The 27,409-nt window shown below is 42.8% G+C and overlaps 1 protein-coding gene across 3 annotated transcripts in view; it reads right to left on the bottom strand.

Annotated features, from left to right (window-relative positions):
• The window catches only part of Stx7 (syntaxin 7), a 39,673-nt gene extending 25,936 nt beyond the window's left edge, over window positions 1–13,737 (bottom strand). The window contains exons 1-2 of one of the 3 annotated variants that reach the window (NM_001358563.1): window positions 13,618–13,737; window positions 7,642–7,791 (exon numbers count right to left, since the gene is read on the bottom strand). In NM_001358563.1, coding sequence (NP_001345492.1) covers window positions 7,642–7,726 — 85 coding nt within the window. In that variant the 5' untranslated portion in view covers window positions 7,727–7,791; window positions 13,618–13,737. Of the gene's footprint in view, window positions 1–7,641; window positions 7,792–13,299 lie in introns of all 3 variants that reach the window. The other 2 variants (XM_006512801.4, NM_016797.5) reach the window with 2 other exon arrangements.
• Between the last annotated feature and the right edge of the window lie 13,672 nt (window positions 13,738–27,409).

Below are 27,409 nucleotides of genomic sequence, written 5' to 3'. Positions count from 1 at the left end.
TGGGGGTGACAGATCAGATATCCTGCATATCAGATATTTACATTATGATTCATAACAGTAGCAAAATTACAGTTATCAAATAGCAGTGAAGTCATTTTATGGCTGGGGGGTCACCACAACAAGAGGAACTGTATTAAAGGGTCACAGTGTTCGGAAGGTTGACGATCACTGCTCTAGTAGCTCTTACAAATGGCTGCTTCCATTATGAGAATCTGTAAATAATGTATAAGTCCCATGACAAATGGCCTCTTAACACTAAAACCTGCACATGATAGGAGAGTTTTCAGGAGTCCTTGAAACTCTGGCTGAGATTTAACTTTATAAAGTTGGAAGAGATTAATCCAGTGTGCATGCGTGTGCGCACACACACACACACACACAAACACACACACACACACACAGAGCTTGCTGAATTACAGAATGTTCTATGTTCACTGAATTTCTTAAGAGCTATGTTCACAAAAACCTGACTCAAATTAGAAATGCAAATTAAGCCACTATGAGATAAGAATGTGGCTGAAATGGATTAAACTTTAGGCTGTTCTTGTTGGCAAGGATTTGGAGCTAGGTCAGCTCTGGCTGGAGGAAGCAAGCACTTCAGGAAGCTCTTCTTGTTTCTACCAATGCAGACTACTCACAAATCCTAAGATCCACCAACCCAGGAACAGAAGCAGCATCAACAGAAAAGCACAGAAACAAAACAAAACAAAACAATAAACTGGAAAAGACTTTGAATGTTTGCCAACAGTGTTAAAGTAAACTGGTATACATGTCTGAATAAGGACTACTTACTTCAAAGGAAAATGAACCACCATTTCCACATAGATGAGTCCACAGAGTCGAGAGTATAGCTCAACACACACAAAACCCCCACGTTATTGACTCGATCAGATGAAGCTTAAGAATCAGGTAAATTGATTAGTGGTACTGAAAATGCACAGTGATGGGCATGGAGGAAGCCTAAGCTGGTGAAGGGCTCTGGGCTCAGAATGCGCTCTGTGACCTGCACAGTATCTGGCGGACTGTGGCTGGGCTGCACACTCCTCACATGCACTCCTTAGTAATAAACGTAAGCCAGCTTTTAAGGATACAAAACGTTACGCTGAAGATCTCAGTATGTTTCTTTGGCTCTTCAAAAATACAAGTTCTCTCTCTCTCTCTCTCTCTCTCTCTCTCTCTCTCTGTGTGTGTGTGTGTGTGTGTGTGTGTGTGTGTGTGTGTGCATGCAAAAATGTCCTTCTCTAGTCAGTCCACAAACACTGACCTCCCGTATCACAGGTAGGACTTGACTAAGGACGGCAGGAGGTAATGGCTGGATAGCCCAATTCCAGATATTTTAATAAAAATGCTACTTTTGAACATGAACTCAAGCTTTGAGAGAATATTATTTCTGAGATGCATGCTGAGACCTCGTCCTAGGAGACCTTCTGGGAACAGCAGTCAGAAAGCTTGAGCTAAGAAGGACTAGACACTATCAGGCTATCAGGCCCGGGACAGAAAGCATGGCCTTAGCACACAGGCACAGGAAGGAGGGCTGGCAGCACAGATGTTGTACCAGCTCTGCTAACAACCAGCAGCTTACACCAAGGGATTAAAAGATCAGCTACGTCGTTTTAACGTTCCGTATTGGATTCACAAGGAGATCCATCAAGTTCTAGTTTGCTCCATCTTGACTTGTGAGATTGCTGCTGCGATGTTAAAAGTAAGCATCTACAATATGCAGCACATACCTGTTACACGTATGTAAACACTTACCTAAATATTCTATAACTGTCATAGTATACTTGACGATAGTTACTATTGAAGCAGATTTATAACAGTGTAGATCCCCTTCAGTAAGACGTGATTTAACAGCAAATCCACTGAAGTTTAAACTACTGTTTCAGAGCCAAGGGTTCTGGAGACACAGTTCAGTGGCAGGGCACTTGCCTCACAGGAATGAGGTCCTCAATTCAACACCCACTACCTCAGGGGAAAAAAGTTTCATCTCTCTTAGGCTTTGCACAATAGAAGGGTCAGAATACTGGTAAAAGAAGACAAATTTATATTCTTGCTATTCGTTATTCTTGACTTCCTCTAATTAAAAAATAAATAAATAAAACAAACAAACAAAAAAACCAAACTGTTGTTTTCTGTTTTGGCACAAAATAAACTGCAAGAGTTAATATTCATTCAGGCCTTTATTTATCTGATCAAGACTAGCAGGAATGCAAACCTTTCTCCTTGCAGTCCCAGGAAGCCTTGAGTTCTGCTTGATCAAGACCTTACCACGTAGCTACCTTACTTACCCTCCCTAGACCCATTTATAAAACCAGGTCTTCTGCTAGATCACAGACTTCAAAGGAAGGACTTACCTACGGTGCAGAGCCCTATTCTGTCCACCCTTCTATATTAATAGCATCTTCAGACCGGGAAAAGAGAAGTGAGATTTCGCACTTCTGTCTTTCATTTCCACAGGTTTCGATGCAGCTCGTATCAGAGTGGTAGGCTACATTTCTACCAGCCACTTGGTTTCTCTCTAAACCTCTTTTCATTCAGACACTGAACGCTAGAATCAGGAAACATGCACAGCACTGCTGGTCACAAAGTCAAGCTTGCATCAACCAACTAAACCTCCTCCTGGATGGCACATTGCTATATCAACTGTTCAAGCCATACCCACGAGTCTCTTCCCTCCCTTTCCTTATCTGATGCGTTTCTTTCATATTGCACTTAAAGGCAGACATACTCAGAAGCAGACTGCACACAGCCCAGTCCCCACAACACATTTGCCTTGCCTTGCAGAGTAGATGAAAGGCAAGCTGTTCTCTAGAGCAGTGGTTCTCAACTTCCCCAACACTGCAACGTTTAATACACTCGTGGGGGTAACTCCCAGCTATAACATTATTTCATTGCTAATTCATTGCTGGAATTTTTGCTACTGTTATAAATCCGAATCCACATATCTGCGTTTTTCAATACTCTTAGACAATTCCTGTGAAAGGTTTGTTTGACCCCTCAAAGGGTCACGGGCCACATGTCGAGAACCGCTGCTCTAAATTGTACATTTCCAGTCCCCTCTGACCTTGAAAGACTTTTCTTTTACAACTATACAATTTTAGAGTTTTCCCTTTTCGAGGAGAAAATTGCAGCTCCTTCTGAGACCATACATAATCTTTCGCCAGTGGTGGGGACTCACGTCTTGAATCCTGGGCAATGAGCCAGGAGAAGGCAGGGAAAGTGACTTGTTTTGTTTATCCAGGGAAGGACCCGAGGTCAGACAGACACTGAAAGTGAAAAGAGAGAGCCAGGGCTGCTGCTGGTGGGGGTGGCGCACACTTTTAATCCTAGTGCTCAGGTTGCAGAAGCAGGAAGATCTCTGTGAGTTCAAACCCAGTCTACAGAGCAAGTTTCAGGATACAAAGAAACCCTGTCTTGAAGATAAATATGTATCTTATCTCCCTCTGGATTTTGTTCTTCCTTCTCTGGTCACTCAAACTCTCCATGCTTCTTTCTTCTTGATGTCCAGAGTTTCTACATCCCAATCCCCGTCTACTAATCTTTTGGGCTTAACTCAGATTCAAGGTTCTAAGTACCAGTTGTGCTATGATCCCAAATCCCAAACTGTGATACGGATCCCGACTTCCATGTATCTCAACTGCCTGGTATCTCCATGTAGATGCCCCAGTGACATTTCAAATTTTACTTGACTAAAGGTGAAGTGATCCAGGGGTGATGTACTTTACGCTGGAACTCTTGTAAAAATAAAAACATTTACCTGAAGGAAACAAAATCCTCCCCAACTAGTCCTGGGCATAGTCTGTCTCACCCAGTTCATACTTGCAACCACCTGCTCCCGCACTGTGTGCACAGGCTCCGCCCCTTCCCTTCCAGGCCCACCCACATGCACCTGCAAGTCCTCCTGGCTCTGGCTCTAGTCACATCTCTCTTTCCCACTGATACATGACAAAGTCTCTCTCAACAGACCTCTGCCAAGAGCAACATATGCCCCTCACTCTCCTAATGTCTGTTCTCTAAATAGCAACCGAGTGATCCTCTCAAAGCGCAGATCTGACTGTGTCTCTTCTTAAGCGTTCGGTGATTTCCACTGCCTTGTACAGTGAAATCTGAACTCTCCACAGCACAGACAAACCTCTAGCCCCCCCCCCCCCCTGAATTCCCCTCTGGCTACTCTAGTCTCAAGTACTGTGCATTAGACATGAGGCTTCTTTGTTCTCCTCTTCTGAGCAACTCAAGCTCTAGACTGCTTTGGGGTGTTTACTGCTGCGATCACCTTCATGTGACTTGCCCTGGTAGCTCTCTCTACCAGGCCTTTCTCCTCCTGTATCCAGGGCCCATCTAAGCAACAAAGCACCCAGCTGCTCCCACATCACTTTCAGTCTGTCTCCTCACGGGAGGCTGTGTTGCTTTTAACTGTCATACCACACACTGCTTTTGTTAGACCTAGTGGGGAAACCCCCACCCAATTCCCGATTCAGTGTGCACCCAAAAAATCACGAAGGACCATCTCTTGATGTAATTACATGAGGACATTTAATGACGGAGCTCCGGACCAACATGCATCCCACACAGGAGATAACGGATGTCGGCCACGAGGCTCGAAAGCCAGGGGTTTTTATGGGGTAAGGGGCTTAGGGGTGTGGAATTCAGCATAGCGACACACTATTGGCTTATTTAAACATTAACAGAAAGATTATATGTTAGCAAAAGGGCATCAGGACTTTGTTCCTGTGGGCTGGGGGCTTATCTTGTTCACATAGCAACCAGTTGATGTATGACTTTACCCGGCGTCAAGGGGCAGTAGACAGAGGGGAGGTTCCGGCCAGGTGGTGTTGACCCAGACAAGATAGCCCTGCTTGTACAATCAAGCTGTTCTTAGGAATGTCTTAACAACAGCCCTGTCTGTTCTGCTTTGTTCTCGGCCCCAGGCCTCCAGCTCATAGACAACTCTTTTACATGAATCACAAGATACAAAAATCTCATTTTCTTTCACTTTCAACGGTAAACCACATGAAGACAGGACCCTATAGATTTATTTAGGGCTACGTTCATATCCTCTGAAAAGGAATCTAATATGTAATACATGCACACAGAATACCACAATTAAAAGGCACTTTGTCTGAACTATCCTCACAATATGTAAATTTCTGAATAAATGACTTGGGAATCATCTGACCACTATTTCTAGTCAACAATACCCCCTCCCCACTTTAGCTTGGGGCCTAACTCCCAGTAGCTTTGAACTTGTGTGGTGGCCCCAATGGACAGTACTTTGCATAGCTGAAGACAGTGACTGGACCTTTCCTTAATGACCTCAGTCTTCATTAAAAAATATTTTAATTATATTGAAGCTAGGGCCATGCACATGTTAGCCAAGGGTCCTATTACTGAACTATATCTCTAGCCCTCTTTTTGCTTTTTATTTTGAGACAGGGATCTCACTAAGTTACACAAGCTGGCCTTAAAGTTCCTCAGTAGCCCAGGCAAGCCTTGAACTTGTAATCTTCTTGCCTTAGCCTTCTGAGTATCAGGAATTAAAGGCCTGAACAACGAGGCTCAGCTTGGTCCCATTTTAAGAATCCTGGACATGGGATAGTTGGGGGAAGCCCTATACACAATCCAATATTGCTATAGGTTATATAGGTTATTAGGTTGTTTATTTAGCTGTCATCCACACTGTAGTATTGAAGCCTGGCTCAGTTTATCACGTCTTTTCTGGCTGAATCAACCAATCTCTCTCTTAGTAAGCACGGCTTGATTTAAACTGGCCCTTCCACTCCACGCTGCCACTGTCTCGTCTATTGTGTCTGCTGCTTACCACATCTCTAATCTCACAGTGGTACAGTCACTCCTCAGCCTCCTGAACTCCTGGCACTGTTTAAAAATAGAAACCAAGAGACCTAGTCTACTTTGGCATCTTTTCTTGGAAAACAACTGGATTTCCACATGTGTAAACTGAACATAAGTTCCTTATATTCCACACAAGTGACCACACTCAGCCGAGGCCAATCAGCAACACACAGACAACCAGCAGCAAGGGAGCCATGGAGAGATGAGAGCAATCTGCATCCAAGAGGACAAGATGCCGGAATCACTGTCTTGATGTAGCACTCTCAGCTGTCGGCCATGAACGGCATGACGCTCAATGCTACCCTTTCTGGGCTCTCCAGACTGTAGCCAGAGAAAACACTACTCCAAATCAGAGTAGACACCAGCACCTTCTAGAACCATCTATATTAGAAATAAAGCTGTAGCTTTATTTCCTCTACCTTCAATGTACAGTGGCATCTCATTTAAATCACTTGGGTAGACTATCATTGAGAGGCCAACGATTAAATTTAAAATATGGTAAGATCATTTGAAAACATTCTGCATTTTGGTAGTGTGTTAGCGTACTGGTAAGGTTGATGATGAATAAAGAGAATTAACATGCCGTCAAGAAGTTCTGGTGGCACATACAGTGGTGCCTTTATTCCCAGCACTCCAGAGGCAGATACAGGTAGATCTCTGTGAGTTCGAGGTCAGCCTGGTCTGCATAGCAAGTTCTGGACCAGTTATACTTAGTGAGACCCTATCTCCAAAAGAAAAAAAAATAGAATCTGGCAATGTTTTAAAGTCAAAGCACCAACAAAAAGATGGCTACAGTATTCTAGAGTGTGTGTTTATCTGTAATTCAGGAATTAAAAACCTAAATCTGTATGCATATGAATACACATGCACATGTGTATGTGCTGAGGGGTAAACGTCACATTGGCTCTTTTGGTTGGCTGTCTCTGTAATAAGGGAAAGTCTTGGGGAATCTACACCATCTTCTAGAATACGTTTCTCCACAGATTAAAGTGTCTCATCCTGCCACAGTTTGAATGCTATGCTGAGGCTTGATTCCCAAGTGCGTTAGGGTTAGAGTTGGTCAGGGTCAGGGTGTTAGGATGCCCCTGAAAGGTCATCAGTACATTTCTAGGTCTTGGAACTAGACTGGTCTTCATGAAGGTGACAGTCATTATGGTGAGTGTTGCTACCTCCCCTCACCAGCTTCCCTTCCCACCAGGTGATATTTCGTGTCCAGAGGTCATCACCGGAAGCCAAGATGCTGAGCTGTGCTCCTGTCTCCAAAACTGTGGCTAAATAACGTATTCCTTTATAGCCTATCCATCTGTGTGTATTTTGTTACAGCAACAACAGTAACAACCAAAACCTTAAACACCTGCTTCTGTCTTTCCTGCCTCTTTTAATTTCATACTGTATATTCATAAGTACAAAATTAATCTGAGCACAATCTATTCCGATTTTATTCCTAACAGATATCAATCTTTTGAGCTCTGAGCAGAGCTCACTGCATCTTAAGCTATGAGACTGAGCCAGCAGACCTCACCATCAATATCCAGACGGCCTTAGAGGAAATGTAAACACCGACCTGTGATCTTTATCTCACTAAAAAACAGTGCAACTCAGGCCTTGGTAGCACTCTGCATTTCTATTAAACTCCCTCCATATTTACTCTGACGCCTTCTAGCTACTTCAATTGTGTTCTTATAATGCTCCCCCTTCCCTCTTCCCTTAATTGCTCGAGGTTTATCAACTACCAACAACTTCGAGTAAGAATTGAGAACAGCAATGAAGTCAATTTGAAACTGAACTCACAGCATTGTGTGATCTTTTGGATGTTAGAGGAGATGCGTTGTGCTAGCTGCGCAGAGTCCCCACCAATCCCCGGAGTGTAAGACATGGCTGGTTGGCTGGCTGGCTGATTTCATCAGATGCAGGTAGGCTATGTGGATTTCTAGGAGTCACCTAAAAGAACATAAATGTTGTACAATTACATTCTTAAAAGTTATTCATGTACATTTCCCAAATTGTACACCTGGGATATTATACGGTTGAAAAAGGAAAATTATTACTGCTATTTTCTAGAAAGCATTTATAAAACAAACATACACTTTGTATATTTAGGTATGATTAAGATGGAGAACAAAGGCTTAGATGGGAAGACAAATCCGACAGATCTAGACCATGTGGAAAAGGTAAATATTATTTATCAAAGGAAGCGGAAGTGAAATGGAAATACTTCACACTGGCTGTATAACGTAACCTCACAACCTCCTCTTTAAAGTCCCCCTCTTCTGTTCTTTTGAGCGGACTGTGGCTTACAATGATCCCAAGGAAGAAAACTATCAACTGATGCAGGTGAGGTCTCAGCCCAGGGTTCAGATGCCCAAGTTACCCATGCTGGCTAACACTGGGAATAAACACCTCCAGCACATGTCTTGGTTTCCAGGTCTAGCCTGACCATAATCCAATAAAAAAAAAACCACGAGATTTCCAACAGATAAGGGTATAGAGTTACTAACCTCTGACTATGCTCAAGTCTCAGGCTATGTACATAGTTGTTATAATGCACTGTTTAGGGAATATGCTAAAAAGAGAAACATGTATGAATGTTCTACCATGATACAATTAAATGACATTTTTGATGCAATGCTGGGTTGAATCTACAAAGAACCCGAGTGCAGGGAAGGCACAGGGGGACAGTGCTGGGAGGAAACAGAGTAGCCGAGCTGGTACAGCAGGCTCTGCGCATCATGGGATGTCCCTGGACATCAGACAGTCTCAGGAGCTCTGGTGTCTTCTCCACTCTCCGTCCTTGCTCTACACAAACCAGGTCGAGGATATAGACTCAACCAACTTAAAAGCAAAGTCAAAAACGTAACTAACAGCTGGCCCCCGATGGCAGTGTAGCAGGAATAAGCTGCCTTCTGGGAAGCATTGAGTTAGGACTGCAGCCATGGAAAGAGCTGGGCGAAACTGAGTAGGGCAGTTCTGAAAAGCTAGGTGTCATGTTCTATACCTGCAATCCCAGCACAGGAGCCACTTAGCTTGTGCTCAATCTCAAACTCAAGCTTTAGCCTGCAGCATCAACTTCCCTGGCAACGTTCTATGCAGTCTACAAATCAATTATATCTTTACATTGTGTGTGTGTGTGTGTGTGTGTGTGTGACACACATGCTACTGTGAGTGCATCAAGACCAAAGAACAATTTCTTTTTTTTTTTTTCTTGGCTATTTTCTTTATTTACATTTCAAATGTTATCCCGGTTTCCCTCCCTCTGGGAAACACCCTATCACATCCAAAGAACAACTTTCCAGAGCTGTTTCTCCCCTCCCACCATGTGTGCCCTGGAGACTAACCTCAGGTCATCAGGCTGAGGAACAAGTGCCCTTACCTGCTGAGCCATTTTGCTAATCCCATCCTTTTAAAACAGGTCTTTATTAAGATATAATTCATATACAACTGTAACCATTCAGATCATATAATCCAATGGTTTTAATGTGATAACAAAGGTCTGTGATAATCAATGTGTGACTTTTATAATGCATATTACTCTGAGAAGAAAGTTCTTTCCCATCATTTTTCATCTCCTGTTTGTGCCCAACCTTTCAGCCATTAGAACCATTAATCCACTTGGTATGTTTTTGTATTCTAGATGTTTCACATGAGTGGAATGTTTTATATATGTATGTGTGTGTGTGTGTGTGTGTGTGTGTGTGTTTTCTCTGTGACTGACTTGTTTGTCTTCTATGTATTTTCAAGATCCTTGTAGGATCTGTGAGTATCTCAATGCCTTTTATTGACAAATAATATACTAAATGGATAAAGACAATTTTCTCTTGGATCAGTGGCATCATCAGGCTTCTAAAAGTGCTCTCAGTTTACACCAACACCCTGTGAGTAACTTCTCCTGTAACCATGGGCACGAATAAGTCTCACATCTCTACCTACAAAAGACACCTTTAATGTTTTCTCTCTCTCTCTCTCTCTCTCTCTCTCTCTCTCTCTCTCTCTCTCCCCTCCCTCTCCCTCCCTCTCTCCCTCCCCCTCCCCCTTCCCCTCCCTCTCCCTCTCCTTCCCTTCCTCCCTCCCTCTCTCCTATATCTTTGAAGTTACTAGAACTCATCACCTGACTGTTCAGTTGCCAGGATAACTGGCAACCAGAAATCTCTACCTTGGGCAAGATCCTTAGCATCTGGGCCTCCTGCCAAGATCAAAATAAGATAATGGGACCAAGTGCTTTGTTACTGTACACAGAGGACAGGTCTGATGTGCTCCTGCACCTGTGGGCTCTCATCAGAGGCATGCAGCCATAAACTGCCCTGAACCTACACCCCTCACACAGAGACTAATGTCAGAATACCGTTAATTCTTGCAAAGGATTCCAGCTTTCTCTTCTCAAAATTCATACACATATAGTCCAAAGCTTCTCAGTGTTTTCCTTTAAAGGGTTTTTTTTCTTCCCATAATTTAAGTCAGACAGTCACATGCACAGCCAGCTGTTCTCATCTCTGTACCCAAGCAAACTAGAGGATGCGGCTGTTGGTGAGACATGTGGGCTTCACCCATTCTAAGAGCTTCCCCTTTTCATCTATGTGTAGCTTACCTACCTAGAGAAGGGGTATGGAGATGACCACCCCGGTTCTGTCTCGAGTGGTGAACAGGAATTTGAGAAAGGAATTTCCTGTATGTGGTGACTTTTATGGCTGTGTCCCTCAATGTCGAAAGGCTCTGCAGGAGGCATAACTGCTACTGTAGTTTTTCACAAAGAAATGGAGGCATTGCTGAGATGAACAGAGGATTTAAACTCTGAAAGTAAATCTGGAAGCTCACATTGTCACAAACACTAGACTAAACCCCATTGCTTCTGTAGAACAACTTAGCACAGGTGGACCTGGGCAACTACACAACCAAACTTGCTACCTTGCTGCAGGCCCAGGGGTAATTTCTTCACATCAAGGAAACAAGCCTGGATGGAGGTAACACTTCTGAGTGGCACTCTCCCTTTCTGTCCTGTTAGGCTATGATGACGTTTAAAAGATAAGAGTTGGCTCTTCAGATAAAACACAGAACAACCAGGACAGTGGTTACCTTTGTTGGAAAGAAATAAACACTTATGTTTATAGACAGTTATTGACAAATGGCTCTGAAGTCTGTTTTTACATGTGAGCTAATTAACTCTATGCTTATAAAATGTTTGTACTCTATAACCATCTGCATTGCCTAGCTTGAGCTGCAATACTCAAAGCATTTGTGTCCTAGTGTCTTTGCTCAAAATAATTACATCACTCCTCATGTGCACCTGCACTGCCTGCACACAACTATCAAAATGAACTAAGGTAGAAGAAGGCCACCTCGGCCACCTTTCAAGTGCTAAGAAACTGTATGTGGCCAGTGGCCAGCAGCTGGGACAGCTCACATATTCCCTTCATCCCCCACAGAAAGTACTACTGGGCAGGGTTCAACTCAACAGCTCAGTAATTATCTTTTTATGAAGATAAACACTAAGGTGAAAGAGGAGACGGGAGAGTCAAACAGTAACACCTATAGTGAGCGCTGTCTCAAGACTGTGTGGAAAGGGCAATTTAAAAATGAACAAAGGGGATTTTGATACAGAGTCTTGAATGTAAAACACTACCCTGTAGTTACTAATGGACATACTGTAGAATCTTGAAGACTTCCTCTGAGCAGACACTGGCTTAAAATTTAGCCTGCTCAAATCAAATGGTCAGTTTCACTTTCTTAATCATGAAGCCCAGCATAAAATATGAGTTTCCTCCTTTGTTCCCCAGGTTTTAATTTTTGTGTGTGTGTGTGTGTGTGTGTGTGTGTGTGTGTGTGTGTGTGGTGTGTATGATGTGTGTGTATGGTGTGTGAGTGTGTGTGGTATGTGTGTGCAGTGTATTGCGTGTGTGGTGTATATGTGTGTGTGGGGTGTGGTGTGTACGTGTGGAGTGTGTGTATGGTGTGTGTGTGTGCTGTGTGTATGTGTGTGTTTGTGTGTGTGTGTATGTGTGGTGTGTGGGGGAGTGTAAATCTTGGACTTAGTCTATTCTCTAAGTACTTGGCTACAAAGTAGATCCTGAATAAATGTTGTAAGTCTGAATGAACAAGTGTACCGATTTCCTATGAACACATGCCCAGCCTAAGAGTAAATATAAACATTTCTAAAATACTGTTTCAGGCTTATTGCTACCTGGGCTTTTCTCAGTGTCCCTTTCTATCTGTAGATGGCCCTTTCCATGATACACACCCAGCCCCTTTGAGGACTAGCTCTTTGTCTCAGTAAGGTGTTATCACACACTAAAGATGCCAGGTCTGAAATGAGAAGTCTCTATCAATGTAACTTCTACTTCAAGCGATGCATCATACTTAGAAGATGGGAGCATTCACACTCTTTGTTTTCAATTCCTAAAACAAACAGGAGAGGAATCATAGGAGACAATCAATCATGAGGGTGCTCAATCTTCCATATGAGTATTCGGTCCACAAGTGCATCTTTGCCCAGCTCCTTCATCAATCCAAACGCTACACTGTTTGGTTTCAGCTTAATTAACCAAGATTTTTTTTCCTCCACAGTTTCACACATTAATATTTCAAGTTACACTGAACCAGAGAAAAATCCACACAGACTTAACTGTGGGAGTTTTATCTAGCAGTACTAGTAGACATAGAGGTAATATTTCCCTGCAGTACTGGGGACTGAACCAGGGCCTTGTGCACACACCATTTAGTGGCATATAGCTCAACATAATTATTCATAATTTTCCACCAGCAGCGTATGGATGAACTTGGGATAATAATCAGAATTAGAAACGACTGTTAATCAGGAGCAGCATAAGAAGTGAGCTAGCTGAAGGAAAAGAACCCAGAGGTCAGTGAGTTAATACTGTGTTCTATTAACTTCCCCAGACACTGGGAAACTACAGCCTCGTTCTTAACTAGTCACAAGCCTGGGGGCCAACTTCGAAAGCAGCTTGCAAAGCCGAAGACCCATCGGCACCACAAGGCACAATTTAACAGTGTTATCAATCTCTGTTCACTGCGGCTCAGAGTACACCTAAAAGAAATGCCTACCTCCAACAGGACCAAACCAGTGTTTCACAGTTAATTCCTTTTATTTTCCTGATTGTGGAAAACTTGTAAATAATAATTCCTGACAAAATACGAGATCTGACGCAATCAAAAATTGATATATGCATATAAAATGCAAGCAAAATTTTAACAGCTATAAGGAAAAATTAGCATTTGACTGTAAAGCTTCCTTCCTCTTCCCACCCTCGTCCAAGCTTTTTTTTTTTTTTTGGTCTGAATTTAACCTAGAAAACACATATGCGAATTCTCGAAATACCTTGTTACCTTGTTATGTGTCTTGCATAAATCAATTGAAACGAGCACAAGGTAGGTCAAAGAAAGTTAGCTTGTGTGAGTAAGGCCAACAGCCAAGCAAAGGCCCTGGGCCGCGGAACGAACCTGTGGCCAGATGACCAGGGCCCATCGCGTTTCCCTTTCTGTTCTTCGGAGGAGAAGTTGACAGAGAATGGGAACACGGTCGTAGCCTGCCAGGATCTGGCGGTAGTATCCGGTCCCCAAGGCTCCATTGCCGCGCGCCCCGGTGCTCGCACGTCGCGTCCCGGAGTCCGGAGCGGGGCGTGGGAGCCCGAGAGGGAGGCGCCGGCCCTGCGCCCTGGGGAGCCCCGCTCTGCGCACCCCAAAGCAACCACTAGCGAGCTGCAGTTCTGAGGTGTCCCTCCCGCCCCCCTCTCCCCCGCCTCTGCAGTCTCCTCTTACCCTGACCTCGCCGGCTTCCTCGGCCACCTCCAGCCGCTGTCACCCGGGGGCCCACTGCCTGGCGCAGCCGGTCTCAGCTGATGGGCGGCGGCACAAGCACGCCCACTGCGCATGCTCGGGGCACAGCCCCAGGAAGGAGGAGGCGGGGCTTGCGTCTCTCCCATTGGCCAGTGACAGCTGAAGCTTGGAGGGACTGGCAAAATTGCTGGGGAGCCAAGCTCTGATGGGTGACAAAGTGATGTCTATGGGCAACAGAAGAGGAAGCAATACAATAGAGAAGAGCTGGGTTCTTTATTCGGAGGCGCCAGACTCCCTGGACTGAGGGAGCACTCTCAGCTTTTAAAGGTTCTGTTTCCTAACCCTCAGCTCTGTGGTAGACTTGACAACTCCATTTTTAAAATGTCACTGCAAAAATGTCAAGGCAATCCTAGCTAAAGCCCCGGAAGGATAAATGAAAGATAATCTCCTAATGCCCACTTGATAAAGATGTTTTCCTGGCTCATAGTTGGTATCGCATCCTTGAAATACAGGATGTGGTTTTCCCAGGCTTTAAGAGCACACACTGTTCCAACAATAACTCTTCAAGCATGTGACCTCTCGGATGAGAAACATCAGTTGTTCATGTGAAAGAAATACTTTGCCAAATTAATTAGAATAGATTGCCTTGGATTTGCCTATAATTAAGATGGTGTTATTTCTGGAAAGAGCATGAAAACACATGATACCAAAAGTTCGATAGACTTCAAGTGGAGGTAGGGGGAATCCATACTATTGTGAATCAGAACCACAGAGCAAACTGTATGTTGGTTGGTTTTACACCTGCAAGCATACGTAGATGACTTAGGTCAGACTCAAACACAGCGTCTTCTCAGTAGGATCCACCCAGTGGATCAAAGAACATGTACTCATTTAAAGTCATGTGATTCAGCTCGGGCCATGGTGAACTGTTGAGGTTTGCTGTTTTGTCCAGCACTGGAAATTGAACCAAGGTCCTTGGACATGAGAGGCCTTCACTCTGTCCTCTATCTCCAGTGGTTTTTGTTGTTGTTGTTGTTGTTTTTGAAACAAAGTCTACACAGGTTACCCAGATATTAACCTTGAACTCACTCTGTAATCCAGGTAGACCTTGAACTTGCAACCTGCCTCATCGTTCAGAGTACAGACCTGTATCATTGTCCCGGGTTGTTTGTGGTTTTGTTTTGAGGAATGAGGGATCAAACCCAAGGCCTCACATTTCAGGTAGTTGATCTACCCCTGAGTTCTACCTATCATCTCCACTGTGAACTTTTAGAAGTATTAGTCCATCATAGTGACATTGTATGTTTTCCAAGATACAGAGGAAATTCAAGTTTTTCTTTGAAATCTCTCCCTTTTTCAAAATTGTTTTATTTTTAAAAATCATTCTTTGACAAGGCAATAACCTCTAATAGAAAGTCATGTTAGCTGTTAAAGCTACAGAGTCCCTTTTAGAAAATCTGGTTCTGTTTCCTCATAATACAGATTAAGGAACCTGAAACACCAAACACTTCTAAGTCACACAGGTAATTAGGAACAACAAAGCCTTAAGTGTCCTGTCCAGACTCTTGAATCCTTCCTGCCACCGGATCCAGACAACTAATATCTGCTGAGAGTCTATTCTGAAGCAACTATCAAGCCTTGCACTACAGATTTCAAATTGAGTAGAATATGGTGTTTTCCTATCTGGCAGTGGTACCCTCCACATGACACCACATGCTGAGATGGAGATTTATACAGAGCCTAGCGGTAACCCAAAAGATGACTGCCTCGCTGTAGTGTCAGTAGTGGTTTTTGAAGTAAAAACAGGAACGAAATTTTTAAAAGTTATATAAAAGTTTCACTGGAAGACAACATGGAAAGGAACATCTCAGCCAAAGAAGAAGTGTGCATGTTTATTTTCATGTGTATAATTTATAATGTGTAAATGTTTACTTTATTTGGATAAAGCATGTTGCGTGAACTCAAAAGTCAAGACCCTAAAAATGCAAATGAGATTCTTAAAGCAAATAGCCTCTGTCCCACGTTAAATGACTGATGGGAGTTGAGCTACTACAAGATATTGAGGAAAGGTACTAAGTTCTCTTACTCCCTGCCACATAGGAAAGTCTGGGAGAAGAAAATTAAAGGGAAATACTACAAAGAAGAAAGGCAATAATGTAACAATATCATGCCCATAATGTAACAATACCGTGCCCATAATGTAACAATACTATACCCATAATGTAACAATAGCAGGCCTCCATAAAAAACTTCATCAGGGCTGGAGAGGTTGAAGGGCCCCACTAAGGCAAATAAGATGGAGAAGGGGTGAGGTTAATGTGACAAATATTTAAGAAGACTTGTACAACAGCTGGGTATGGAGAGCTAAAGAGAGGATTTGTGACATGGACCTGATATCTAGCGTGCTTTCCATACGCCCTTCCCTACCACTCTTGCTGGAATCTTGGGCTGGGTAGAGAGGGCCCTGGAACTCAGAGACCTCTAGGTTGTCCTACTAGTCACTGGCTATACTGGGGCCAAAGCTGGGCATTCCAAATCAAATTTTGAGATTGCTCCAAGTTGTCATTTTTTAAAAAGTATAATAATTGGATTCCTTCCTAGTCATTTTAATTCAAAGAGAAAAATTAAGTATAATACTCGGCTAAACGTAGAGGCTCAGAGAGTAAATGGATCCCAAAGACATTCCTGACAATTGTAGTACTGTATTTTATTATTTAGTGGCTATTTAATGGCTCAGTAAAGAAATGAGCATGACTTAATTTGATCCAACATTTCTGAATATATTTCATTATGACTGTTTTTATACTTAATATGAAACATATGACATTTTGAGGTTTAAAGAAGCATATAACAAGACAGCAATCTTCAAAGCTGCTAATGTCCTCATGATTGTTCCTAATCCCAGGTAACTCCCTAGGTACCCTTTAAGTAATGTTAGCATATTATCTTAGTTATTTTTCCTGTGACTCTATGAATACTGTGGCAAAAGCAAATTAAAGGAGGGTTTTATTTTGACTCACATTTTTGAGTTACAATCTATCATGACAAAGACGTAGCAGCAGCAGGAACATGAAGCAGCTGGTCACATTATGTCTAGTGGCAGTAGTGGCAAGGACTGTCAAATGCCTGTGCCCTCCTCACTTTCACCTCTCCGGTCCAGGATTTCAGCTTAGGGAATGGTGTTACCCATAGTGGACAGGTCTTCCCACCTCCCTTAATCAAATCAAGACAGTCTCCCACAGGCATGCTCAAAGGCCTATTACAAGGTGATTCTCAATTTCACTAAATTGATAGTTGAGATTAGCCATGGCGTGTATGAACTGGGAATTCCATCTTTAACACATAAACCTTAGGAGACACAGCAAACATAGCTACCTGGTTTTTTTGTTTTTGTTTTTTGTTTTGTCATTACTTTTTAAACAGTTTCCACGGGCCTCTTCTACTTGTCTCATTGTCTATTCCCTGTCTGTTTTAGTAGCAATGAAAGTGGTCAATTCAGTTCTGCTCCATTTTCTTACCACCATAGCAGCTACTCACGCACTGGAAGCCTGACCCCGAAACCAGCACTCCATGACGCTGATTGCCATAAACCCCAAAGTAAGCCACTTCAGGATGGAAATGCCCAGCAGTGAGAGGGTGGAGCTTTAAGAGTAGATGAAAGGGGGGCTGGAGAGGTGGCTCAGCGGTTAAGAGCACTGACTGCTCTTCCAGAGGTCCTGAGTTCAATTCCCCGCAACCACATGGTGGCTCACAACCATCTTCTGTAATAGGATCCAATGCCCTCTTCTGGTGTGTCTGAACACAGCTACAGTGCACTTGCATACATAAAATAAATTAAAAAATAAAAGAGTAGATGAAAGAAGCTGGGACTTGGTCTACAGAGAAATGCTTGAGCAACAGATGACAGTTTGAGGATGAAAGAGCACATTGCACATGCATATGTCAGAGTAGCTCAGTAAAGAAGCAGGTGTGGCTTTATTTGATCCCACATTTCTAAAAATATTCCATTATCAATAATTTTACATTTAATATTGGAGAATACATTTACGCTGGCTAGCTTTATGTCACCTTTAGAAAAGCTGGAGTTGTTTGGGGAAAGGAAACATCAATTGAGAAAACGCCCCCATCAGACTGGATTGAGGGCCAGCCTGTGGGGCATGTCTTTGATTAGTCATTGATGTGGGGAAGGCAGAGCTCACTGTGGATGGTGTCACATCTGGGCTGGTGATACTGGATTGTATTAGGGCGCAGGGTGAGCGAGCCATGAGGAGCAAGGCAGGACACAGCATTGCTCCGTGGCCTCTGCTTCAGTTTCTGCCTCCAAGTTCCTGCCTTGAGTCTCTACCCTGACTTCCTTGGATTATGGAGTAAAAGTTATGAGATGAAGTAAACCCTTCCCCTGCCAACCTGCTATTATTATTATTGTTGTTGTTGTTGTTGTTGTATTTTCTTTATTTACATCTCAAATGTTATCCCCTTTCCTAATTTTCTCTCCAAAAATCTCCTATCCCTTATCCCCTTCCCCTGCTCACCAACCCACCCACTCCTGCTTCCCAGACCTGGCATTCCCCTATACTGGGGCATAGTGCCTTCACAGGAATTAGGGCCTCTCCTCTCATTGATGACCAACTAGGCCATCCTCTGCTACATATGCAGCTGGAGCCATGAGTCCCTCCTTGTGTTTTCTTTGATTGGTGGTTTAGTCCCAGGGAGCTTTGGGGTTACTGGTTAGTGCATATTGTTGTTTCTCCAAGGGGGCTGCAAACCCCTTCTGCTCCTTGGATAAGTTCTCTAGCTCCTTCAATGGGGACATTGTGCTCTGTCCTATGGATGATTGTGAGCATCCACTTCTGTATTTGCCAAACACTGGCAGAGCCTCTCAGGAGACAGCTATATCAGGCACCTGTTAGCAAGCTTTTGTTGGCATCTGCAATAGTATCTGGGTTTGGCAGCTGTTTATGGGATGGATTCCCAAGTGGGGAAATTTCTAAATGGTCATGCCTCAGTCTCTACTCTGAACTTTGTCTCTGTAACTCCTTACATGGGTATTTTGTTCCCCCTTCTAAGAAGGATTGAAGTGTCCACACTTTGGTATTCCTTCTTCTTGAGTTTCATGTGTTTTGCAAATTGGATCTTCGGTATTCTGAGCATCTGGGTTAATATCCACTTATCAGTGAGTGCATATCATGTGTGTTCTTTTGTGATTGGGTTACCTCACATAGGATGATATCCTCCAGATCCATCCATTTGCCTAAGAATTTCATAAATTCATTGTTTTTTTGTTTGTTTGTTTTGTTTTGGGTTTTTTGTTTTGCTTTGTTTTGTTTTGTTTTGTTTTGTTTTGTTTTTTGAGACAGGGTTTCTCTGTGTAGCCCTGGCTGTCCTGGAACTCACTTTGTAAACCAGGCTGGCCTCGAACTCAGAAATTCCTGCTTCTGACTCCCAAGTGCTGGGATTAAAGGCATACACCACAAATTCATTGTTTTTAATAGCTGTGTAGTACTCTACTGTGTAAATGTACCACATTTTCTGTATCCATTCCTCTGCTGAGGGACATCTGGGTTCTTTCCAGCTTCTGGCTATTATAAATAAGGCTGCTATGAACATAGTGGAGCATGTGTCCTTATTACATGTTGGAACATCTTCTGGGCATATTATGCCTAGGAGTGGTATTGCTGGATCTTCTGGTAGTACTATGTCCCATTTTCTGAGGAACCGCCAAACTGATTTCCAGAGTGGTTGTACCAGCTTGCAATCCCACCAGCAATGGAGGAGTGTTCCTCTTTTTCCACATCCTCGCCAGCATCTGCTGTCACCTGAGGTTTTGATCTTAGCCATTCTCACTGGTGTGAGGTGGAATCTCAGGGTTGTTTTGATTTGCATTTCCCTGATGATTAAGGATGTTGAACATTTTTTAGGTGCTTCTCAGCCATTCCGTATTCCTCAGTTGAGAATTCTTTGTTTAGCTCTGTACCCCATTTTTAAAATAGGGTTATTTGGTTTTTCTGGAGTCCAACTTCTTGAGTTCTTTATATATATATTGGATATTAGTCCCCTATCGGATTTAGGATTGGTAAAGATCCTTTCCCAATCTGGCCAACCTGCTTTTGGTAATATTGTTTTATCTTCACAACAATAGAAACTCTTAAAAGAGCTTTCAATGTGCATTATAGAAAACACCGCTCCCAAATCTAAACCTTTTATTGTGGTAAACTTCCAACATTATCTCTAAGCTTCTTTTGCTTACAGAACAGGGTTGATCATGTCTACTTTGCTTCAGACAGTCCCACTTTAAGTTTTGATCCCAGTATCCTGTCTGCTGAACAACCCATTCACTCTTAAAGGTACCTCAGTTCAGACACTACATTGGTGAGTCACATTACACCTAAGGATCACATGCTTTCGATCCTGGCTCTCCGTGTACTATAACACATTGCTTTAAGGAACTTCAATCTCTGCTCCTCCCTCCCTCCTGGCAACAGCATGGCCACACACTGGCGGCTTTCTTATTTCTGCCCTTGGCTCACAGAGTTATCTTTAACTATCATCTCCTGTTCCTACTTCCTCATTTTAATATTTCTGTGTTTATTTTTAATTTTAGAATAATTTTAGACATAGGAAAATGACAAGTTGAGCATGATACCTCATGCCTGAAATCCCAGAACTCTGGAGGTTGGGGCAAGATTGCTGTGAATTTGAGACCCAGTTGACCTACATAGAAAGCTAGAGACCAGAATGAGCTATGGAGTGAGGCCTTGCACTCAACTGATAGACAGACAGACAGATTCGCCAGAGGCAGGGAATAGGTTTTATAAGTAATGGCATGTGCCATCAAGCCTGGCAATGTGAGTTCAATCCCCAGTTTTCACCTGGTACAAGAAGAGAAGTGACTCCCATGCCTTCTAAACTCATGTATGCCCGATGCACACACAATAAGTAAACGATGTAGACAGACGTTTAGAAGGCTGCCTGAAGATTCTGCAGATTTCACATGTGAAGCTCATTCAGATGCTTAAAGGTAGCAACTAGTATGACATTTGTTGGGAATAAGCAGTGAATCTCTGTACTGTAGCATCAATTAAACTACTGACTTCAGTTCAACCGTTATACTAACGTCTGGTCTGCTTGTTCTGGGAACCAACCTAGGAGTCCTCACCGTGTTTTTACAGTGATTCCTTATGTCTCCTCCCATCTGTGACTATTTCTGGTTTTCTTTGTCAGGACCTTGATACTTTTTAAGTCAAGAGTTCTGCATACTATATCTCAGCTTACCTTTCTCTGATGGGTTATGCAAATGGACAGGATCAGAGGTGTTTGGAAAGCAAGCCACAGAGAAAGTGGCCTTCTCTTCATGTTATGTCACCTCAGATGGAGGGGACATGGGCATGACCTGTTGTTAGTGATGGCAGCTTCAATCTCTAAGTTATGGTGGTGTGTCTGTCCCAAGGGCAAAAGACTGTTTTAATTTCCATGTAAAAGTACAGAAGCATCCCATGTCTTCTCAAACACAAGAGGAGTAGATTTGAACTCCATATTTAGAACATTAAGCTTATGGCCTGGGCATATACATGAAATCTCAGTACCTGGGAGGGTGAGGCAGGAGAATTGCTGTGAGTTTGAGGCCAGCTTGGAGTACATAGTGAAGCAATGTCTCAAACACCATTGTGAACAAGAGTAACAAAAGTTCATGGGACTAAACTGAAAACATAACACTAAGTAGCCAATCATTGGGGAGAAACATTTTGAGATAGTACAGGTATTTTATATTTCCTTAATGTTTTGTAAATCCATTAAAAATTTATCAGTGAATTTTGAGCAGCATCCAGCAAGACTCTTGTGATTATTTTCCTAGAGCTGGCTTTCTATTTCTGTCTATGCATATATAAGGAGGACTTTGTCACTACCCCCAGATTTATTTTTTAATCATCTATTATATAAGCATAGCTTTATGGACCTTTATTTTATTCTTTGTCCTTTTAATTCAGTTATCTCTTCATTGCTGCATCATTTTGGATTTCTCTGTATATACATGTTCATGGGGGCTACTTGTGCATGCCCATATATGTGTATTTATGTGCAGAGAGAAGTCATTCTTGGGTATCTTTCTTGATTGTTCTGCTTTGAGACAATGTCTCTTATTGAGCCGACAGCACCTTGGTCCAGCTAGGATGGTGACCAGCATGCTCCAGGGATCCTCGTCAGCGCTGAGGACAAACATGGGCTGCTGTGCCACCTGCCTTTCTTCGCAGGTGCTCGTGCTGAAGAGTCAAACTCAGTCCGTCCCACTTGTGTGGCAAGCACTCTACTGCCTGAGCTTGCGATCACCCCAGCCCACTGAGAATTCTCTTCTATTGGCTACTTTGTCCATTTGCCAGGTCTTCTAATTTTACTTCACAGTTGTTTAACTTTTATTTTTAGGTCAACTCTATGCCTGTTCATTTTAATATAAATATCTGTTCTTTTTTATTATTATTAAAAAGTACTTAGAAACCAAGACCAGAGAGCCTATTGTTATTGTAAGGGATTCTCTTGGAGATAAAGCTAGGAAACAAATATATTCTGTAAGCTTCTCCATAGACACATATTTATAATTCCATCTCCTTTCTCTGCATCTGCGCACAGGAGTTTGTGCCAGTCTATTTTACTGAAAGGTGGCAACCCATGCTTCACCCGAGCTGTCCTGGGATTTTGTAGGCTTCTTTCTCTAACAGGGGGGAACCTATCTGGCTTGAGCTACAGTTTGTGTAATGTAAAGGTTGCTTCAGGGTTGCTGGCTCATACACATGTGACAAAAGTAAAATCTGTAATATTGTGCCCATAGACAATTCTTTTGGGCCATAGAGAATTTAAGTCAAAACAACCTTCCCAAATTTTATCTAGGTTAGCTCTTTGCCCCTACCTGCTGCAGTGTTTGCTTGTTGTAGGTTTGCATTCCTTCCTGAGGTATTGATTTATTTTCAAAGAGGAGAGGGGGGGGAGGGAGAGAGGGGGGAGAGGGAGAGGGGGAGGGAGAGGGAGAGGGAGAGGGAGAGGGAGAGAGAGGGCATATAGTAATATATAATTAAAAGGATTGTTGACAAACACACAGTGAATCTTTCAGTACTGTTCAGAACATTCCACTGTCCTAAATATCTCCTTCTGCTCCTTTTAAACCAATATGCTTTCTCCTCTAACCTGGACAGGTATGATATCTTCTGTTCCTGATAAGGCAGATAGAAAGACAAGGCACTTTATGGGCACTTGAAAATAAGGTACTCATTACCCAGGAACCATGTTGAATTTAGCATCAATGAAGCAAGCATCCAGCACAATCAACAACTGCACAAAGTCTCTCTCCCTTCCTAGCAGTAAATGCGCTGTTTTCTAGGAATCTCCCCAGAAACACGATGTACAGAAAGATGATGGTACTAACACCTTGTGCAACACTAGTGGTTCCTGGGTTTAGTTTATCAGATTATAATTCCATACAAGGAATCTCGGGATCCACAGACGTCACATGTTAAAGGGGTGGGGCTTTGTTCTTTGCACCTTTTCAGATATAGCTTGAGAACCAGCTCCCCGACCCCCTACATGGTGATATACTAAGACAGTGAGTCTCAAAGCTCCTACAGGAACGAGCACCCGCACTAGGATATGTCTTACCCTGTGATTTCAGCCAGAAGCCTCTGCGCATGCTCTCAGGCGAGACTTTTCTCCTCCCCTAAGCTTCTTCATATTCTTTCTAAACTCCTCAGCTCAATTTCAAACTAGCTAGCCAGAAACGCTTTTCTGTATCGAAGCCACAAATCCAAGTTTGACCTGAGTCAAGTTCCCTAAGGTATTAAAGCTACTCCTGAGGCTGCCCAGGGTGCGAGGGTGGATCTGACCCCTCAGCATGGCACCAGTACAGAGCTGGAGTACACGATCTCACCCTTAGACTATCGTGTTTTACTTAGCACAATGCACTTAAGATGTTTCCACATTGTTGTAGGAATCAATACTGTGCTCTTTTCTGGCTGACTGTCTGGGTATGACATAGCTTATTATTATTGCCAGATGGCTACTAGTAGTTTACACTTGTTATCAATAAAATGTCTATAAATACCAGAATTCATTTTTTTAACAACAGGAGGGTTTTTTTTTTTTAAATTTGATTAATTATCTAGAAATGGGATTGAGGGATTGAATGGTACACACACACATAAAAATAAAACTTTAAAGTAAAAAACCAATTGCCATTAAAAGGAGTGGTTTACAAACATGAGTGAGCTCAAGGTGGGTCAAGTATTTGAGGAATTCACTGAGTTTCCTACCTACTCCTCGCATCAGTTACTAAGAAACAAGGGTCAAAGTCTCCAGCTAATTGCAGATTTTCTCTACTTTTCCTTCTGTGTCAGTCAGAATATACTTCACTTCCCTTCTTGATCTCTTGAGATCTACCTCAGGTGTTTTGAATATGCTTGACAGAGTGAATACACACATAGGATTGCCAAATCTTCTAGTAACTTATTTCTCTTTATTTGAATTGGTTAACATCAGATCCCAGGCTTACAGCTGGGCTAATTCTGTGGCTCTGTTCATGCTCCAGAGAGTCTCTGGGTTTTGGCCAAAACTAGTCTCCAGCTGTACCTGGATTCTGTGTGGGGTATCTGTGGAGTGTGTGTGTGTGTGTGTGTGTGTGTGTGTGTGTGTGTGTGTGTGGTGTGCCTGCCCATGAGAGCGTCCATGAGGGCATGTGTATAAGATAAAGGTTGACATCCACTTGTCCTCTTTCAATTGCTCTTCACTTTATTTTTTGAGGCAATATCTCACTAAACCTGGTACTCACCATTTGCTATACTGGCTGATCAGTGAACCCTAGGGTGGGGTGGGGGGAATCGATGTGTCTCTACGTCCCCAATGCTGGGGTGAAGGGGCACATAGCTGTGAGTGGTTTGTGATGTGGGTGCTGTGGTTCTGAACTGAGATCCTTGCAGCAAGCCCTGTTACCCACTTATCCCTCTGACCAGCCCCCGAGGATGCTGTCTTAGCTGTTTTGTTTTCTGTTGTTGTTGTTGTTTTCTTTTCTTTCTTTTCTTTTTTAATATCCAACTTTCCCTGGCCTGGGTCTCCTCTGCACATTCTTCCAAATTCTTTTCTCACTTTAGTCTTTAGAAAAAAGACAATTTAAGGGCTACACTAGAAAAATTACCAAAATCTGAGAACAGACAACCCAGAGAAGTGTTAGTGCACCTTTCTTAAACATAAGAGCCTAAGAAAACAGGCATGCTAAGATTTTACAGTACTCCCAGGGGAAGAGGAAAAGGGTGAAGGGGACAGAGGCCAGAATAGAAAGAAGGAAAGGACACATCGTGGTAGAGCCCCTCCAAATCCATGCGCAGCCACCTGGGGCACCTAGATTAGGGTTATTAAATCAGCAAACTGGAGACAGAATCCAGAAGCATGTGAGAATGGGTGGGTGGGGGTTACCATTGCACCCTGTCCCTTCCTTTCCTTGGTGCTTGTGAAATCAAAGAATACCCCTGGGGTTTGATTATGGAAATTAGTGGATAATAAGATGTTTCTGGTAAAAAAAGAAATTTAAAATTTGAATCTTTACTAATTTTTTTTATTCTTTGAATTTCTTCAGCACTGGAGTTTTAATTATGATATGTGTGTGTGTATATGTATGGCGATGTATATATATATATATATATATATATGTATATATAGTAAAAATGCCCATCTTGTCAAAAGCAATCTACAGATACAGCACAATCCCCATCAATATTCCAACTCAATTCTTCATAGAGTAAAAAGAGAAATTCTCAAATTCATTTGGAATAACAAAAAACCCAGGATATCAAAAACTATTCTCCACAATAAAGGAACATCTGGGGGAATCACCATCCCTGACCTCAAGCTGTACTACAGAGCAATCATGATAAAAACTGAATGGTATTGGTACAGAGATAGACAGGTAGATCAATGGAATAGAATTGAAGAGCCAGAAATGAACCCACACACATATGGTCACTTGATCTTTGACAAAGAAGCTAAAACCATCCAGTGGAAAAAGGACAGCATATTCAACAAAGGGTACTGGTTCACCTGGCAGTCAGCATGTAGAAAAATGCAAATTGATGCATTCTTATCAACTTGTGCAAAGTCCAAGTGCATCAAGGACCTCCACATAAAACCAGAGACACTAAATCTAATAGAAGAGAAAGTGGGAAGGAACCTTGAGCACATGGACACAGGGGAAAATTCCCTAAACAGAACAGAGCTTATGCTCTTAGATCAAGAATTCATAAATGGGACCTCATAAAATTGCAAAGCTTTTGTAAGGCAAAGGACACTGCCAATAGGACAAAATGGCAGCCAACAGATTGGAAAAGGATCTTTACCAACCCTACATCAGATAGGAGACTAATATCAAATATATACAAAGAACTCAGGAAGTTAGACTCCAGAGAACCAAACAACCCTATCAATTGGAGAACAGAGCTAAACAGAGAATTCTCAACTGAGGAAACTAGAATGGCCAAGAAGCACCTAAAGAAATGTTCAACATCTTTGGTCATCAGGGAAATGCAAATCAAAATGACCCTGAGATTCCACCTCACACCAGTCAGAATGGCTAAGATCAAAAATTCAGATGGCAACAGATGCTGGTGAGGATGTGGAGAAAGAGGAACACTTATCCATTACTGGTGGGATTGCAAGCTGGTACAACCACTCTGGAAATTAGTCTGGTGGTTCCTCAGAAAATTGGACATAGTGCTATCTGAGGACCCAGCAATATTCCTGGGCATACACCCAGAAGATGCTCCAACATGTAATAAGGACACATACTCCACTATGTTCATAGCAGCCATATTTATAATAGCCAGACGCTGGAAACAACCCAGATGTCCCTCACCAGAGGAACTGGTAGAGAAAATGTGGTACACTTACAATGGAGTATACTCAGCTATTAAAAATGATGACTTCACAAAATTCGCAGGCAAATGAATGGATCTAGAAAATATCATTCTGAGTGAAGTAACTCAGTCACAAAAGAACACACATGGTATGTACTCACTGATAAGTGGATATTAGGCAAATAGCATGGAATACCCATGATAAAACTCATGGACCGCATGAAGCTCAAGAGGAAGGAAGACGAAAAATTGGATACTTCAGTTCTATTAGTATGGGGAACAATATAATCAAAGGAAGTAGAGGGTGGGAGAGACTTGGGAGGAAAGGAGGAGGGGGAGGGGAAAAGAGGAGAATAATCAGGTATCGGAGGACATGGAGGAGATGTACATGGAGAAGGGTCAGGAAATTGAACAGAGGTGTATAGCAATGGGGGATGGGGAACTGGGGGTAGCAACCAGAAAGTCCCAGATGCCAGGAAAGCAAGAGCCTCCCAGGACCCCATGGAGATGACTTTAGCTGAAATACCCCACAAAGGGGAGGGAGAACCTGTTGAGATCATATCCAGAGATTAGACATGCCCTCCCCCTCCCCAGCCTACCCCCACTTGAGGGATGGGACCACCCACCCATCTCCAAAATTTTAACCTAGAATTGCTCTTGTCTAAAGGAAATACATGGACAAAGAATGAAGCAGAGACTGAAGGAAAGGCCATCCAGAGACTGGGGATCTATCCCACTTGCAGACACCAAACCCAGACACTACTGCTGATGCCAAGAAGTGCTTGCTGACAGAAGCCTGATACAGCTGTCTCCTGAGAGGCTCTGTCAGATCCTGATCAATACAGGTACAGATGCTTGCAGCCAACCATTGGACTGAGCACAGGGACCCCAGG

Source organism: Mus musculus, chromosome 10, assembly GCF_000001635.26.
Source record: "Mus musculus strain C57BL/6J chromosome 10, GRCm38.p6 C57BL/6J".
Classification (NCBI taxonomy): Eukaryota; Metazoa; Chordata; class Mammalia; order Rodentia; family Muridae; genus Mus; species Mus musculus.
The sequence above is the reverse complement of the archived record's forward strand: the minus strand, read 5'-3'. Positions and strand labels throughout refer to the sequence as shown.